Here is a 19,414-nt window from a genome sequence, read left to right on the forward strand (position 1 = left end):
ACATAGACAAACTTTAGCATGTACTTTGTTAGAATCAAACTATGAGTACATAAAGTGCAGAAACTTGAAATTTCAGGTACACAAACCGCAAATTACTCTTGATTATATCTTGATTATATTGCTTGCTCGATTGCTACAATATTTGTATGTCTCCTCCATCCCACTCGTTGGAGACGTTGAATTATGATCTTTCTGGTTTTCAATGACATGGTTCTGGTTTTCAAGCAGAAAAAACTAACGAATAAAATGACCGTTAAATCGTATGAAAATCTCACATCTCACATATCATTCCTCAAAGGAAGTGACTACTTACAGGAATTTCGACCATTTAAGGCACGAAGCCATCAACTCTCTGTTAATTATTTGATGTCACTTAAATATTAGATCAACAAGCATACTAAATAATCGAAATTATGAACCAATTAAACTTTATAAAAAAATCAACTGTTAGACTGCACTTTCCTGAAATATCAGATGTAAAATACCCAATATTGATAACATAATCAAAGTAATTGATAAGTAAATAACACTTGAACAAATTCTACTTATCTTCCATCCCGCCAAAATCTTATGATTTTACAACCTCAAACTCTTTGATCAAATCAGCATCAACATTCTCTGCAGGCTCCCAAGTCGCATCATCAATATCCATCCATTTCACCAAATACTCTTTCACTCCATTCTCGCCATCTCTACTCTCTAATATACACTCCACCACACCATATTCTAACCCTTCTTCGAAATCTCTAACCAAATCTTCACTAATCATCTCACCTTTCACCCACTCATTATCTCCACCGTCCATCCATTTCACTAAATACTCCACCTTATCATCTTTGCCTCTCTTCTCTATAATCTCCTGCACTTCCGCGTACTCGAATACTGCCCCTTCTAATATTTTTACTACATTTTCCAGCCCTAATCTTCTCGCAAATTGCATTGGCGGGGTAGCTTTCAAAACCTCTCGCGCCAAATCCAACGGTGTACGTTTCCTCTCATCTTCGACTTCAGCATCAGCCCCGAACTCGATCAACATTTTAGCCACACTTGGTTTTACGTAGCCGGCTGCCATATGTAAAGCCGTGAAGCCGCCACTCGTATCCTTGTGGTCCAAGTCAGCTCCCGCTTCAGCTAATATTTTCACACACGTCTCCGAGCCAAGCCCGGAGACGAATATTAAAGCGGTACGACCATTCTCATCAATTGCATTAATATCTCTCTCATCCTCGTCTTCGATGAGTCGACTAAGAGCCGACTCATCTCCCTTCTTCGCAGCCTCCCACCAAGGAGAATCAAACTCAGCAACTACATCTTTTGCGATAAATTCGGACGGGACCCACGTAGGCGCATGATCGTCTTTCCATTCTATTAAATACTCCATAGTGTTCGACACGGCTCGGCTCCCAATAATTTTTTTGACTTCCCCGTAAGTTTCCTCCTCATTGTAGTCTTGAAAGTTGAGTTGCGAGGAGGGGGATTGGTTGTCGACGGAGAGGCTGAGACGGAGGGGATGAGTGGTACGACGATGGCGGAGATTGGAAGAGAGAGAGAGTGGGAGAGAGAGAAGCTTATGGGAGAGTTTAAGACGGGAGAGAGATGGGTTGGTTAAGAGAGATTGAGCTTCCATTTGAGAAGCCAGTAGTGTGTTTGTGTGTGTGGAGGACAGGGAGCTTGAGAGTGTGAGAGTGAGCTTTATTTTATCCAAACTTCGAAATTTTGTTGAGATAAGATTACATGAATTTTGGGTCCGTGCCTTTTTGTTTTTTTTGCCGGGAGCTCCATTCATTATTATTATTATTATTATTGTTATTATTATTATTATTATTATTATTATTATTATTATTATAATAGTCAAAAATTAAAACCTGTGCGGGTATTATTAATAGTTAATACATACCCTTTATTATAAATTTATACTTAATATAAATTTACAAAATTCAAATACATATTATAAATTAAAATTAAAATTTATTTAAATATAAATAGAAAATTTAAGTTCTATAAAGAATAATCATTAAAAAAAATTATAAAATTTATTGTCACCACACTTAGCAGCTTTCTCATTATTCACAAATTTAGATATCAGAAAAGTATATTATTTATTAATTAATAATCAATTTTACAATATCACCTTAGTTTAAAATTTTAAAGACCTGTTTATTTTTTACACAAATCTGAATATCATAAAATTATATCATGTATTAATGAATAATTAACATTATAATATCATAAAATTTAATTTAAATATCTGTAAAGACTAATTTAATTTATGAAATCTAATCAATATCTTTGTACAATTATTACTTATTCTAGAAATTACAAGATAAAAGATCTAAATATTATTTTTTAAAATTTAGGTATGTCTAGGATGTTAAGTTTAACTGAAAAAATGTTTATAAAAAATATTAAAATGATAAAATGTTAAAGAAATTTTATGACTTCAAATTAGAAAAATATTATAATAAGAAATTTGACTTGAAAAGAGAGTTTAAGATACCATTAATACGTTAATTTTAACTTGGAAGATGGACAAATTTGAGAACTTGATAGTTAAGAAAATATTGAAATCGTAACTTTGATTTGAAAAGAAAGTTATTATGATAATTTTGACTTGAAAAGAAATTTTAGGGGATGATAATTTTTTTATTTAAGTAAAAAGTTTGGAATAATATAAGATAAAATTTATTTTTACTATTTAACAATTCAAAATATTCACAAAATTGGAAAAGTAGATCGAGAGGATTAAAGGCTCCTAGAACTTAAAACTGCAAACGAATAGAGTCGAGGCGAACTTAATTTTTCTTAAAAACGAGTCATGCCGAGTTTAATAACCGAGCCGAAAAATATGTTCAAGATCGATTCGTTTATAAACGAATCAAACCCGAACCCAATACGAGTTTGTTCGGGAACAACCAAGCTTTCATATTTCTATTTTTAGAAATTTATAGAGACGGAAAAATAACTTTCCGCGTCTATTATCTACTATTATGGTATTAATAGCCAAACGTGAGGTAATAGAAAAAATTATGAGATATAATCATAAAAATGTGGAGCCATTTTAGTCCAGCTCAGCGCTCAGCTGACACATCATATACTAAATCCACATCCATTTTTTCACCGCTATATGTAGAATCATTTGTGTGAATTTGTACTCGGGAAAAAAAATTCATGTGACAATTTAATCCAGACAAAAATGGTGAGCCATTTTATTCCAACATCAACTGTTTTTCACTTTCACAACTAAAATCGTTTGTGTGAATTTGTCCTCGAACGCCTTAGTTATGTTATCGAATGAGCATCTTCTCCATAATATACGTTTAACCCCTCATTATTTTTGTGCACACATATTATATTTTCTTTATATTTAATCTGTGCTTTTTGTGTGTGCGCTTATGTGGTTGCATTTCAGAATTTGGCTTGTCAGTACTCACATGTTTAACTAATTCACATACGATATCTTCTGGACAACATGAACTCATCTTCCTCTGAAACAAATTATTTATCATGTGCTTCTATTTGAGAATTCTGCAAATACTAATTACTAAATGTGCAGTGGTATGGTGCAACCTGTTTGATAAAAAATGTCTAAGTGTATAACTCTCTGGCCCACTGTCTTTTATTTGTATGAAGATTTCCATTTTTTACAAACTATCTGATCTCCATATTTTTTTAAAATGCACCAAACTAACGATATCTTGTAGTTATACCTTTGAAATTAACTTTGTACAGCCTAACCCTTTTACACAGTTGATTGACCAATTGTACTGCATATTGGAATCCTGATCCTTTATGCATTTCAAATATTTCTTTTACCCATGTTAAACTTTGTTGTATAGATATCTATCTGCTTGGGACTTTCGAAGGCAAATATGAAAAACCTTAATATATATTTTGTAGGAAATTACTAGAAGTGTAATATACAGGTTTTGCATAGATATCATCTTATTTTTCTAAATGGTGTTTATCATATTCTTGTAACTACCTAGGTTCAAGAAGTGAGGTGTCCAAACTGGTTGAAAAATTGTGTCTATTTGTGAGAGAACTTCTATTACGTAATCTTTTGCAACTCTCTCTTGTGTGGTTGCTCAAAATCAATGCTCATGAATAAATATAGGATGCCATTCTCCTGCTTCACTTTTATCTATTATTGGCGATAGGCCAGAAATAACGAAACTCAAATAAAGGAACAAAAGTCCAAAAAGATAACACCCCAAGCCCAAACTGGGGTGGTTCCCGTTGCCACGTGACACAGGATAAAAGAGTCAAATGTCTCATATTACCCAAAATGGAACAATTACATCCCAGCCGTTCATGTGCAAAGATCCCAAGGCAACACTGATGGAAGAATGACACTTGACCACACAGTCCATCCAAACCGTCCGATCAATCACCAACCAAGAATGATCAAAGGTTAGGATGAAAAGGTACAAACCCCAAAAACCCTAAATCTTGGGACCTATAAAAGGCCCCAAAAAGAGGGTTTTAGGGGTTGAAAAACATTTGACTGCTACACATCTATACACACACCACTAAACATATTTTGAATAGCTCCTTCTTCCCTCTTCTTCTTCAAGAAACCCCATTTCTTATTCTCACACCGGAGTTGCCGCGGGAAACAACCCCCCCTCCGGTTCTGTTTTGCAGAGTCCCCAACCTAGCAGGCTAACTTCATCATGGCTGCCACGCGGACTGGACTCTAGCATACGTGAGAAAGGAGAAGACCCGGGAAGAAACAGAGTTATCATTGGCGCTAGAAGGAGGGCTCGAACGTTCGGTGGTGTGGTGCCATCCCCAGTTACATTACACAGCTCCAAGAGCCAAGAAAACCCCCTCGCAGGTAAAAACAAAACCCTCACTCTCTTCTCAGCTCATTTTCCTTATTTTTCCTTCCAGAACAGTCACACACCCTGGTGCACCCTTGTTATTATTTCCCATAATATGTTCTAAAACTAATGACCACGAGAAAAAGCAAAACTTCGATCTCCGGAACTATCCAGCCCACCGTTGTCCCGCCCAGGGACGGCGAGATGGAAGATATTAGAGAAGAGCCCCCATAACTCGTGCTTCATCTCAGCTCCAGCCCGGAGACCAGAGGATAACTATAGAGAAAGCAGCCCATAAATATGCTGAAACCTCTACAAACCCTAGGGGAAACATGACCCCGAAGCAGATTCATGCGGCTATGGACCTGTGGAAGGAAAAGAACAAGGCTCCTGAAACCCGTCCTGGGGACCAGGAAGAGCACTCGGAAGAATCTCGAGGCTCAGTCTTGGACCGAATTGGCAGAACTAAGAGGCCGTCAGAGGACACCCGGGACGAGATCAAGAGGGCCACACTCCGGGACCGCATCTGGAAGGAAGAAGAGGCCAAGTCAAAGGCCAACATTGAAAAGAAGGTCCAAGAGGAGGAAGCAAAATTAAAGTAGAAGACGCGCCAGATTCATGTCTCTTCAGATTCAGATCCAGAGAAGGAATCTAAGCAGGAACAAATGGCCCGGGTTCTCCGGGATCTCAAAAGAAAAGTGGAAGGAGACGTGAAAGTCAGAACAGCAGCCATGCCCTTCACCAGAAAGCTGGAATCCACCCCAGGGAACCAACACTCAAACACTTCAACTTTGACTCTTTTGACAGGCTTGCCGACCCCGAAGAACATCTCAACTAGTTTGAACAGATCTCAAACATATATGATTACAATGACCTCACCAAATGTCGTTTCTTCGCTTCAACACTAAAGGGAGGAGCACAAAAATGGTTCAGCAGAATCTCCTCCCGGAGCATCGACTCTTGGAAATACTTCTGGGAGATATTTCTCAAGAGGTTCAGGGCGAACCACATGAACGAGCTCCGGATGTGCCATTTGGAAATGATTCAACAAAGAAGCAGAGAAACTCTACCAGAATTCATCAAAAGGTTTCAAGAATCAGTCAACCAGCTCTCGAACCTTGAGGAGAAGGAAGCCGTGAATATTTTTCGGCATAATCTCCACCAATTCAAGGTGAAAAAGGGAGTTGCTCCCTCAGCAAAATATGATTGAAGGTGAAATTTTCCTTGTAGACCTTCGAAATAATTTTTTGGTTGTTTAAACCAAAGGGAATGATGACTTTGGGTTGTACCAAGTCTGAAACCGAGTGGATTTATTTTTTGTCCCATACCCCCCCATTAGTATCCATATCATGATATGCCGTAGGTGTATACTTATTTTTCAACGGACCTTATTTAATATTATAAAAAAATGGATATCTCCAGAAAATATTTTTAGTTCAATTCTTTTTTTTTATCTCCACTCGAACCAAGATGATTATGACAACCTTTCTAGTTACTTCGTTCTCTATTTCTATTTGAAAGGATCCTGAGGAAAAAGGAAGGGCTATTACGACTTCCAGATCCCCCTCTATTCTACTACTAATGTAGTGTATACTGGCTGAGTCTTAAATTCCGTTGGACCAGATACGAAATCTAATTAAATTAGCAGTTTAGTTGTGTAAAATCATAATAGCTCTAGTGAATAACTGACGAAAATAAATAAATGGGACACATAACTTTCCGGCTAAGGAATGGGAAATCTTTCTCCTGTTCCATGAATCCAATTTTCATTTCTCGACAAATCTGAAACTTCCGTTCTTCCCAGAATTTGTGCCACTTTATAATATATACAAAATAACAAAATCGATGAAACGGAAGAGATCCGAGTGAATGGAAAGGAAAAAACAAAGGATGAGAAAAAAAAATTAAAAATATGACTGATAGAACAAGCACAATCAGAAAGAAAACAAGGAGTTACCAAAGATAGTTGTTTTTAAAACTTTAGCCGGTTTCATGCGAGGGCTACGTGAAGGACCTGATCCATAGGGAGCCCCAAAGCCTCGCTTCGGCTTATGCGATGGATTCAAAGTTTATCAAGGAAAATGACTTCCTCACCTCGATGAAGATGAACAGGCGAATCCGGGATGATGACGAGTCTCTAGAACGCCACTCCACCTACAGGAAAGAAAAGAGACACAAGGCGGACAGGCATACCAATTATGTACAGCAGTCTCGGGGAACCCCACCCCGGGACGACTACTCCAGACCTCAAAGGATTCAAAGAAAGCCCAAGCCTAAAAGGGAGCCAAAGCTAGAGCCCGAATGGACACCGCTCAACCGATCCTGGTCTGACATCTTAAGGGAGATCAAGGGGAAACCTTTTTACTACCCCCCAAAGCCACTCCTAGCACCCCCCGAGAACAGGGCGAGGGACAAATATTACGGATATCATGAGGATCACGGCCATACCACGGAGAACTGCTTTTCTTTCAAGATGTTTATTGAAGACCAGATCAAAAAGGGCAACATGAACCAGTACCTACAAAGAAGACTCAATGACAAAGATAAGCCCTCTAGCGGTGGCAAGCACATGGTCAACGTGATCTTCGGAGGAACCAACTCCCCTCCCCGGAGCCCAGACATAGACAGTGATATCATGATGATCCAGCCTGCCGAAGATGAGCCCATATATTTATCTAACGCCGATTATGAAGGCCTAGATCCCGAGCACAACCAATCCCTGGTCGTGACCCTCGACATTGCTTATAATGAGGTACAAAGAATTTTGATTGACAATGGTTCTTCAGCTAACATTGTCTTTGAGCACACACTTAATAGGATGAAGTTGGGACACCTTCGTATAGATCCGTGCCTTGAAGACCCCCTCTACGGATTCGGAAATAATATGATCCCGATCCGCGGGATAATATACCTCCCCATGGTCTTTGGTGTCGCACCCCGACAGGTATCTCATGTCATGAAGTTCTACGTGATAAGTGTTGCATCCTCTTATAACATGATTCTGGGAAGGCCCACAATCACCAAGCTCCGGCCATCCCGTCTACAATCCACTTGAAGCTAAAATTCCCCACGCCGGGAGGCATCGTAGAACTCAGAGGGGACCGGGGCATATTTGGAAAATGCTATGGACAAGCCCTGGTCATGGCCAAAACTGACTCGGAGAACAGATTAAAGGCAATGGCCTTACCCAAAGGCCAAAGCCGCAAGAAGCATCGCGAACATCTCAGCAAAAGACCAAGGTTGGACGTCAACATGATAGAGGATTCGGGGTACAACGTGACCAACACCGATGCCCGGATACAGAAATTTGTGGAAGTAAAAGAAAGAACCAAGATGGAACCTGCCGCACAAACTGTGGAGGTAGAGCTAGAGCCCGGGGACCCCACCCGAAATTTGAAAATTGGAAAAGGCCTGAGAACATCCTTCCAGAAAGAACTCATCTTGCTGCTTAAAGAATATGCTAACTTGTTCGTATGGGCACCAAAAGATAAGCCCGGAATCGACCAGTCCGTGGCAATGCACAGTTTGGATGTAGACCCTCGGAAGAGGCCAATCAAACAGAAAAAAAAACTTTGCCCCGGAGCGGCAAGAAGCAATAGACGAAGAAGTAGAGAAGTTGCTCAAGGCCAACATCATCTGCGAAATCAAGTACCCCGACTGGCTCGCCAATGTGGTGTTATTCAAGAAGCCGAATGGAAAGTGGAGAATGTGTGTCGACTACACGAGCCTCAACGCTGCGTGCCCCAAAGATTCCTATCCCCTCCCCAACATTGATCAACTAATCGACGCAACTTCGGGCCACGTCATGCTCAGCTTTATGGACGCCTTTTCAGGGTACAACCAGGTCCGCATGAATCCCGAAGATATCGCCAAAATAACCTTCATCACTTATAGGGCAGTCTACGCCTTCATCATGATGCCCTTCAGGCTCATCAACGCCGGAGCCACCTACCAGAAAATGATGAACATAATTTTCAAAATCCAGCTGGGGAGAAATATGGAATCTTATGTAGACGACATGATCTCCAAGTCGTTCACGATCTCAGATTATATAAAAGACCTCAAGGAGTGTTTTGACAACCTGAGGAGATACAACATGAAGTTGAACCCGGAGAAATGTGCATTCGGGGTACCTTCGGGAAAATTCCTGGGTTTCTTGATCGGCAAAAGAGGAATAGAAGAAAACCCGAAGAAAATCAATGCCATAATAGAAATGAAGATACCTCGCACTCAGAAGGATATCCCGAAGTTGGTAGAAAGATGTCTCCCTTTCTTCGACTTACTAAAAGGTACTCGGAACAAGAGGTTAGTAGATTGGACCCCAGAATGCCTTACAGCCTTTGAAGAAGTCAAACGACACATGATGAACCCCCCGGTGCTATCAAAATCCAAGCCCGGTGAGCCTTTATCCCTCTACATCGCCGCCGGCCCCAAGGCTGTCTCTTCGGCCCTAGTCCGGGAGGAAGGAGGAATACAGAGTCCCATCTACTATGTCAGCCAAATCCTCAAGGACGCCGAGACTCGGTACCCAAACTTGGAAAAGTTCTCCTTGGCCCTCGTACACTCCAGCAGGAAGCTAAGACAATACTTCCAATGCCGAGAGATTAGAGTGGTCACATACTAGCAACTCAGGAAGATTATCCACAAGCCAGACGGCTCCGGAGGGCTAGTCAACTGGGCCATCCAATAAGCCAATTAAACATCAAATTTGTGCCAAGGACAGCGATAAAGGCCCAGACCTTAGCAGAATTTGTCATGGAATGCACCTTCCCGGAGCAGCAACCACCTGCTTCCCACGAGTTAACCTAAGAAGAAGCCAACCCAGGAACGGATGCTGAAAGCTCTACGTGGACGGATCATCTACGACCGAGAGGTCCGGAGCGGGACTCATTCTAATCAGCCTGGAGGGGTTCACCATTCAACAAGCAATAACTTTTGCCTTCAAGGCAACGAACAATCAGGCTGAATACGAGGCACTCATCTCCGGGATCAGATTGGAAAAATCTCTTGGCATTTCGAAGATGGTCGTCTACAGTGACTCTCAGATTGTGGTCAAGCAAACCAATGGAGAATATATTGCGAAAGATCCCACATTGGCATAATATCAAACAATGATGCAGAACATCCTAGGAACCACCCCCGACATCACCATACTCCAGATCAATAGGGAGGAGAACTCCAAGGAAGATAAGCTGTCCAAGCTCGTGCAGAATACTTCAGACCTTGCTAGTTCAGTGTACTTCGAAGAGCTTGAGGCACCCAGCATGGCGCAATCTGAGGTCCTGTTCATCGGCAGCACGGACAACTGGATGACCCCTTACATAGTTTACTTAAGGGACGGAACGCTCCCGGAAGACCAGAACAAGGCCAGATACCTAAAGCACAAAGCTGCTCGTTTCTTCCTGAAAAATGGTCAGTTATACAGAAGAACCTTTTCAGCACCCACCCTGAAGTGTTTGGATCCGGATGAGGTGAACTATTGTCTCCGGGAAGTTCATGAAGGCATCTACGGAGACCACCTGGCAGCCAAAGCTTTGGCTTACAAAGTCATCAGGCAAGGATATTACTGGCCCACAGTCCACGCCGATTCCATCGCCTATGTTAAGAAATGCCCTTAGTGCCAGAAGTTCAACAATGTTCCCAGATAAAGCCCCTACCTGCCAGCATTGGTCTTGTCTCCAATCCCATTTGCCGTTTGGGGCATAAATATCATGGGTCCCTTTCCTCTGGCAAAAGGAGACCTCCGCTATGTCCTGGTAGCCATTGATTATATGACAAAGTGGGAAGAAGCTAAAGCCATTTGAACAATCAATCAACAAGATTGTATCAAATTTATGGATACAATCGTCATGAGGTTCGGGAACCCGGTAATTCTTCTCTCCGACAATGGTCCACAGTTCGTCGGGTCCGACTTTGAAGCATATTTGAAAGAGCTCGGAATCAAGCACAAAAGGGCATCGGTTGCGCATCCTCAGGGAAATGGACAGGTCGAAGTAACTAACAGAACCATACTCCGGGGCCTGGAAAAAAGACTAGAGGAGTCCAAGAAAACATGGCCTGATGAGCTTCCAAAAGTCCTGTGGTCCTACAGAACCACCCCCAGGACGGGAACCAATGAAACCCCCTTTAAGCTTGCATACGGCACCGAAGCTCGCATACCAATCAAAACCGGATCCCCCTCCCACAGGGTCATCAACTTCGATGAGATCTCAAACATCGAAGGACTCAAGACCAACCTGGAGCTCCTAGACGAAGTACGAGACAAGGCAGTAAAGATAGGGCGCACATTCCGAGATCTCCTCTACTTTTAGGCTATGACAACTTGATGTAACTTTCAACGTTTGCCCTGGAATGTATTTTTTGCTTTATTATGATTTAAATGAAAACTTCACTTCGAGCACCCCATAGCTCAGGATAATCTTACTGTCATATGATTACTGTCGCCATATTACAAAATTTTGTTTAGTTAAAATTTTAAACCCCATCTCGGGGGCCATAACAGAAACCATGTGTACTTACAAAATTTTATTCAGTTAAAATTTTAAACCCCATCCCGGGGCCATAATACAAACCATGTGTACTTACAAAATTTTATTCAGTTAAAATTTTAAACCCTATCCCGGGGACCATAACACAAACCATGTGTACTTACAAAAAATTTTATTCAGTTAAAATTTCAAACCCCATCTCGGGGGCCATAACACAAACTGTTGTGTATATGTTTGGTACTTGATGATTTCATGAACAAAACACCTTGGTAGATTTTACTTAGTGAAAATGTAGCACTCGACGGATAAGGATTATAGTTCCGACGGATAACTCATTTCAGTCCCGACGGATGATGACTTATTATCCATCGAGTGAGTAGCTTATGTAACAATAAGTCTGTAGCACATTTCTGCATACACATTGTTTAGAACCTGTAATAGTACCTAAGTCATGTTGACTATAAATAGATATGCAGAATAGGTTGATTAATTGTACATAGATGATGTCTTGTAATTCTGCATAAATGAAATGAAGTCAAGTGCCTGATTGCTACCCGACGGATAAACAACAATGAATTCGACGGATGATCAACAACCCGACGGATGATCATTAACTCGACGAATGATCATAAACCCGACGGATAAAGAATTCAAATATCTGTTGACAGTGACAACACAGTCACATGCGTCGAGTGTATGCAAATGGAATGTGGTAGCCTATTCAACTGGGTTTTCGAGAACAAAGAAGCATTGCCATTTCCACGCTATTATGAAGATATTCAAAGATGCTGGAATAGAGTAATGAAGTAGCATTGTATTAGACTTGATAGTTTTTGTTTTATTATCCTGTCTTATTACTTTGTAATCTTGGTGATATATAAACCAAGAAGCAGCAATAGAATAGTAACTAAGGAACTAAGCAACCAAGAGAGAAACATTTGTAAGCTGTACTCTTAGCATTTCTCTCATTCTTAGTTGTTATCATTTTGTAAGCAGCTGTGAGCTTTTTGCACACAGAGTTCTCTCGATATATATATATATATACATATATATATATATATATATATATATATATCTGGTGGAATCATTCAAATCCACCAGAAAATTTTTAAAGACTCTTGTTTTTAATTACTTGTGTTTTGATTCATTTCAAATAACTATTCCGCATTCTGCTAATCAATTCACACTTATATATATATTTGAGTTAGAATATTTTTATTCAAGAAAAAGTTTCAAGAATTCCATTCAACCCCCCTTCTGTAATTCTTGTTACATTGTTAAGGGACTAACAATTGGTATCAAAGCAAGCTCTTGAAGAACAAAGAGTTTAAAGATCAAAACAATACAGCAAGATGAACAAGAAGGATGTTGGAGTCAAGATTCCTTTTCTGGATAAAGATAATTACCATCATTGGAAGGTAAAGATGCATCTTCATTTGTTTTCTCAAGATGAGGCCTATGTGGACTGTATAGAAAGAGGCCCTCATATTCCAATGAGAGCTGCAACTAGAAATGAGCCATCTGTCCCTAAGCCAAGGCATGAATGGTTTGATCCTGATATTGAACAAGTCAGGAATGATAAAAAGGCCATGAATATCCTATTTAAAAGATGTCATCACACCACAAAGGGAAGACAAGTGTTAAAAGATGACACAAGCTTGATGACATAAGCATGACAAAGGGATTTTATTTTGTTGGTTGATTTTGGACCATGCAAAATTAACCATGGCAAAAAAATTTATATCATTTGCTAAGACAAAAAGAGAAGAAACCAAGCATTATTTCATAAAACAAAAAGAAGGAGAGTTGAATTTTGCTTCCAAGAACAAAGCTCTCGGCCAAAACAAACCCAGCAACTTTAAACTGCCATATCTCCTTCAATACTCACTCAAATGTTGTGTTCTATAGCTCGTTGGAAAGGTATTGAGATGGCCTAGAACTCTTGCTCACAAGTCTCGTCCAAATAAGCACGGTAAGACCCTCATTTTTACAGTTATTTCAATTGGACTTTTAGAAACTTCAAAGCCTAACTTTGTGTTCTTGATTTCTTTGGAAAGATCAAGCTTGTAGGAGGCTCCCTAAGGCTTCCTAGCAACTTAACGCCTCCCAAGGAAGGTATATACTTCAAACCCTAGCCTTTACTTTGATTATTAGTGAGTTTGATGGTTGGTTTTCTAAATGAGAAGCATGATCTTTGATTATTAGTAGTTTGATTTGAATTTGGAGTGATTTGGTGAATGAATCTTGTTATAGTTAATAGAACTTGATTGTAGTTGGTTGAGATGAATAATTTGGAGAATAAGGACTGGTATAGTATTTTTTAGTTGAGGTTTTGATGTGTTAACAATTGTGGGTTGTTTGGTGAGGTTTTGGTGTAGTGAGAAACTTGGAAAACTCGTAAACATAGCCGTCGTAATGCCCGTTTTCCTTAGACTGTTGTACATGAATCTCGGACCAGATAATTCACTCACCAATCTGTAACTTTGCCATGTTTAGATAGATCATGTCGTAAGCTTCATTTTGGTATGTAGTTCGCTTGAATCCGATGTACGGTTTAGGAGAAACGACCGTTTTAAGTAACGGCATTTCGCGAACGAACCCTTACTCCTCGCCTTACTTTGAAACCTTGGTTAAGGCCCTTAAATGACTAATTGGGGTATGAAAAAATTTTTTAAAGTGGATTAGGCAGTTGATATGGTACTCGCGAAAGAATCGCCTTAAAATTCTTAATGGTTAATTTATTAAAAATGGTGGAGCCGAGGGTACTCGAGCGACTTATGTGATTCGTTAAGCGTAGAAGTGACCATAAGCGAACGTTAGAGTCTAATTTGTTAAAGTCTAGTTTCTTAAGTGACCGGGGTTTAATTCCGACTTATGTTGTTGTTCATAGGTTATCGGACCCACTCTAAGCTTAAGTCTATCCGGGAACACTCAGGCAAGTTTTCTACCCGTTATACTGTTGTTGTGATGTATATATGTATATGCATTATCTTGTGATAAGTGCATGATTGTTATTAGCAAATTTTGCGATATATTGGAGCATGTGATATGATATTTATATGCATGTTTGTTTCGTAATCTTGATATCTAATTTTTGATTCAATGCTTATAAGTTGCATAATACCTATGCTAGAGATAAATAATAGTTGCGTATACCTTTAGTATAGGGGACCCAAAGGTGAACATTTTCTAAACCAGGAGTCGATGTTCCCGAGTATAATATATATATATTTATATATATACAGATATAGTTTTCAAAACTATTAATCGAATAAGGTTTATTCGATAACTTTATTTTATTAAATGAATATTATTTTCAATATTCATTCGAGAACTTATGACTCCGCTTAATTTATTAAATGAATATTATTTTGAATATTCATTCGAGGACTTATGATTCTTCTTAATTTATTAAATGAATATTATTTTGAATATTCATTCGAGGACTTATGACTCTGCTTAATTTATTAAATGAATATTATTTTTGAATAGTCATTCGAGGACTTATGACTCCGCTTATTTTATTAAATAATATTCTTTATTTTATTAAAGAATAATGTTTCGATAATCAAACTTATTTTCGATTATTCAAATAAAGATCGTGCTTTCATATAAGTATATCTTTGGTTATTTATTATCCATTTCAAGTATGAGTTTTAAAACTTCTACTTTAATTATTTTTATAGAGGTTATCCTTTATGGGAATATTATTTAAATGATAATATTCAGATATTTTCTAATATATCGGGACTGATTTATTTTATTAAATCAGCATTACTCCAAACATTCTTAAAAATGTTTTCCAGTCTTCAAAATGATTTTAAAGGTTAGAGCGGATCCCAAAACTTATTTTTATATTTATGATCTTCCTTTAAAAGGGGATTTAAATACTCGCTCAAAACTTGAGGGATTCGGCTCTGTGGTGTATTTTATATTCGCAACGAGGTTGCTACTTTGATAAATGAATTGATTACTTACCCAACGTTCGGGAAGTAAGTCCATCTATTGAGTCGGCATAAGCAACATGGGCTCAGTGGGCGTCCATGAAAGTGTAAGTGGCTCAGTGGGAGTCCATCAATGCGAAAGTGGCTGAGTGGCAGTCCAGCATAAGGCCCTAATGTGGCCAGGGTGATGACCAGTGGGGGATTCATCCATCTACTAGTAGAAAAGGTGACTTAATTGGTATCTTTGCCTGATCAGCAAGATATCAGGTTTATGCCAAAATTTTGTTTTTCCAAATTCATTGGATATTGTAGCTCTGTTTATAATTTTCATAACAGTGGTTTTCAAGGAGTGTATGAAATGTATATATATATAGGTGTATAGGTGTATATATATATATCGGGACTTAATGAAGTATCTCATAACTTCATTTCTTTTAAATGATATTTCAAAGATTGAATCCATTCAAGTCTTATCTTGTAGTCTCATCAGTGTGATGAACTTTTGAAACTGATTATAACTTGAACGGTGGTAGTTCAAGTAGTATTTGGAAAAGATATAAGTATATTGGGGTATCTTGTAACTTCATCTTTTCAACTTATATCTGGTTATTGATTATCTTATGCATGACAAAGATTTTCAGAAAAACGTTGAGACAAGGTTAGATATATGAGATCACCTTGCAAGGATATTTTTATACAGGTATAAACTGGAACTCTGTGTATATTATACAGGTGAGAGGATTTCAAAGATTGTGAAAAGTATATATGTATATATACTGAATATTTTGCGACTTGGTCGCATAAGAGATCAAACTTAGTTCATTTCTTTTGACCAAGACTTTCACGAGTACTATGAGAATGCTCATATATTGTTAATTATTCCACATATTATTTTGGTGGGCTTGTTGCTCACCCTTGCTTTCTTCTTTCATCACACAACAACAGATAGACAAGATGAACAGGATCAAGCTCCCAATTCGTGAGCGGATAGAAAACATTCTGCAGTTTCCTGTAGGCGTTGATGTCGTTGTAGCTGAGGTAGGAACTACCAATTGGCTAGGTTTTCAACTTTTGATGTACCAGACTTATGCATACTTATGAATTGTAATAATGGCAAAGAATATGTAAATTTATTCAGAAACCCTTTTAAGGTGTAATGGTTTATAATTGTGGAATAAAATGACTTGTGTTATTTTTGGTATTCATCTCTGAGACTATAACTTGTGGTGTGTGTGTATATTGTGGGGTCACAGTACGCAGTAGTTGGTCGTTTATAAAGATCGAGTGTTATTAAGGGAAATGGAACTCGTGACAACTCGAATCCCCGACCCCGGATTTGGGGGTGTTACATAAATGGTATCAGAGCTAAGCGTTATAAACCTCAGAGATGATGTGACGTTAAAATAATAAGTTCACTAAGATAATAAGAACTCTTTCCAAGTTCATAGTCGGACTACCTAACGTAGTACTGACAGTTAAAACCCTTATAAATATCGTGATAGAAGCGTAGTTCGTTATCGTATATGGTAGCGGGACTCCGAACCCTAAGGTTGAGGAGCAACAACACGATGATGTTTTATTATGTATTGGAGATCAGATTGTGGATCCGATAGAGCGTCCTAACACGGGACCGGATGATGTTCATATTGAGGATGTAGCGGTTAAGGATGTTGTCCTAGAAGGGATTGTTGCTGAGGAGGATCCCGTGGAGGATCCTGACAAGAATGAATAAAGGACCACTGAGGAATTGATGACCATGGTTAGGGTGACTACCAGAGGTAGGATTGGCCGGTCACTACCGGAGGTTCGTTCATGTTTATAAAGATAGTAGCCCCTTTAACGCGGCTTACTTGTAAGACTGAGAAGTTCGAATGGACAGAGAAATGTGAGAACAGCTTTTAAGAACTGAAGCAAATATTGGTGATGGCCCCTATGTTGGCGTTGCCAGATGGAAAAGGAGATTTTGTGATGTGTAATGACGCTTCGTATAAGGAATTAGGGTGCTTCTTATACAGTACATCAAGGTAATCGCGTACGCGTCAAAACAATTAAGGGAATATAAAATTCGATATCCCCACCCATGAGTTTGGGCTCGTGGAAATAGTTTTGCCCTAAAGATTGAAGGCACTAGTTGTGGGAGAGAAGTGCGAGATTTACACAAACCATAAGAGTTTTAGTACATTTTCACGCAGATAGAGCTCAACATGCAACATAGAAGGTAGTTAGATCTAATCAAGGATTACGATTATGAGATTCTTTATCATCCAAGAAAAGCCAATATGGTGGCTGACGCCCTTAGTAGAAAGGAAAGACTCAAGATGACAATGTCTTCGGAAGAATTGGTAAGAGATTTTGAGAAAATAGAAATAGAAGTGAAGGTAACCGGAGCCGGTACCGAAAAGCTGTTTGAGATTGTAATGCAGCCCGAATTATTGGAAAAGATCATTTTGTGCCAAGAAAAAGTGATGAATGAAGGCAGAGATCCAATGACGGGAGAAGAGATTAATATCGAGAAAGATGATAAGGGAATAATGAGGTATTCCGACAGAATTTGGGTTCCAAACGTTCAAGAGCTTAAGGACGGGATCTTAGATTAAAACCATAGTTCGAGGAATAAGATTTAAGATAAAACCTGAATGTGATAGTCAGGGAGGTCGCCAAAAAAAAAGGGAACTCATATCATAATAAAGTGGAAATCAAGGATTTTAACGTATAAAATAACCCCGATTATGGGAGAAGGATGAAACTTTTCATAATGAGAAAACAGAAGTCGAGCAAGATAAGAAGAACTAGGATGGTACTCCTATTGCGCAATCCATGGATCTGCCTAAACAAAACTTATACTATTATCCCCAACCACCACCCTGAGGAAACAATGCGGTGAGAAATTCTTTCAGGACCTTTAAGTCGCTAAGCTCTCAGAGTTCCAAGGAACAAGCTGACCCAGTCGAGGCAAAAGCCTGGCTAAAGGAAATATAGGAATCATTTGAGATTTTAAATGCTTGACGAATCACAAAAGACTGTTTTTGTCACTTACCCTCCTAAGAGAGAGGCCACCCGCTGTGAAAGGCCAAGAAAGGCACGGAGCCAGAGGTTATAATAAACTGATTAAAGTTCAGTCAATTGTTTTCGGGAAAGTACTTCCCAAGGTTATGGAGGTAGTGTAAAAGCTTTAGAGCCAGAACAAAAGTGGACGAGTATGATGAATTATGAATCTAAGTTTTAAAAGTTGTAAGGATTCGTTCTGAGGACAAGAATCCCAGAACGACGTGATGTTTGAAGTCAATGATTAGTGGGTTCATGAAATGATTGTAAGAGAAAGGAAAATAAAAAAAAACTGAACTGGAAAGGAATATAAAGGCATAAGAGATACATATATTTTATCCCCTGTAAGTTGGGAGGATTCGAGGAAACCTTGAGATAGTTTGAAGGATAAATAATGAGACGCGGATAGACTGAGGAGACAAGAAAGTAAGAAATTAGGAAAATTGGATGAAGGAAGTGACCTTCAAGAATGTGAAGTGTAAGACCGGTGGCATGATACCCAGAAAGGGAGACGCCAGGTATGAAAGATATCCCCATATTGAGATGACTGTTGAGATAAACAACAAAAGTAAATAAGGATTTATTAAGAAGAAGTTCACGTTGAACACGACCAATATCTTCCAGAACATCCATGTGATTATTACCAAATCAGGAAAGAAAAGCGGATAACCATTTTTATATTTTGGAGGCCATATGGATTGACCTCAACTTGAATAAGGATGCTATTATGAAATTTGGTATAGACTATCGAGGTGGAAATGATTGAATAAGGTACCCTTATCAGGGATATATGACTTTATTTATCCATGTAAGGATGCAAGTACCTTTTTAAAGGTGGAATTAAGGATATAACCTCAATAACTTGAGATGAACCCTAGGGTAATGTATAAGGGTTGGCATTTCGCCCTTAATAGGGACAGCATAAGTTTTGACAATATGAATTGGAAAAGATTAAGGTAACAACAACCTTTAAGGATCAGTGGAGAAATTTTCAGAAGTATATAGACAATGATTCTGGTATTAGTAAATGGTATCTTGATATGCCCTGTGCCTAGGGTGTACCTCTGAAGGATTTAAGGATAACCTTAGAGGTTTTATAAGGAGAAAGGTAATA

At 38.9% G+C, this 19,414-nt stretch overlaps 2 protein-coding genes across 2 annotated transcripts; one reads left to right on the forward strand and one right to left on the reverse strand.

Moving 5' to 3' along the window:
* Nucleotides 1–458: 458 nt before the first annotated feature.
* Nucleotides 459–1,702, reverse strand: LOC141672438 (signal recognition particle 43 kDa protein, chloroplastic). The gene has a single exon (XM_074479042.1). The coding sequence runs from the start codon at nt 1,625–1,627 to the stop codon at nt 569–571; it is 1,059 nt and encodes a 352-aa protein (XP_074335143.1). The 5' UTR covers nt 1,628–1,702; the 3' UTR covers nt 459–568.
* Nucleotides 1,703–10,672: 8,970 nt separating this feature from the next.
* Nucleotides 10,673–11,134, forward strand: LOC141674444 (uncharacterized). Its single transcript, XM_074481153.1, has one exon. The coding sequence runs from the start codon at nt 10,673–10,675 to the stop codon at nt 11,132–11,134; it is 462 nt and encodes a 153-aa protein (XP_074337254.1).
* Nucleotides 11,135–19,414: the final 8,280 nt, after the last annotated feature.

The sequence above is a fragment of the Apium graveolens genome, chromosome 7 (assembly GCF_009905375.1).
Source record: "Apium graveolens cultivar Ventura chromosome 7, ASM990537v1, whole genome shotgun sequence".
NCBI lineage: Eukaryota > Viridiplantae > Streptophyta > Magnoliopsida > Apiales > Apiaceae > Apium > Apium graveolens.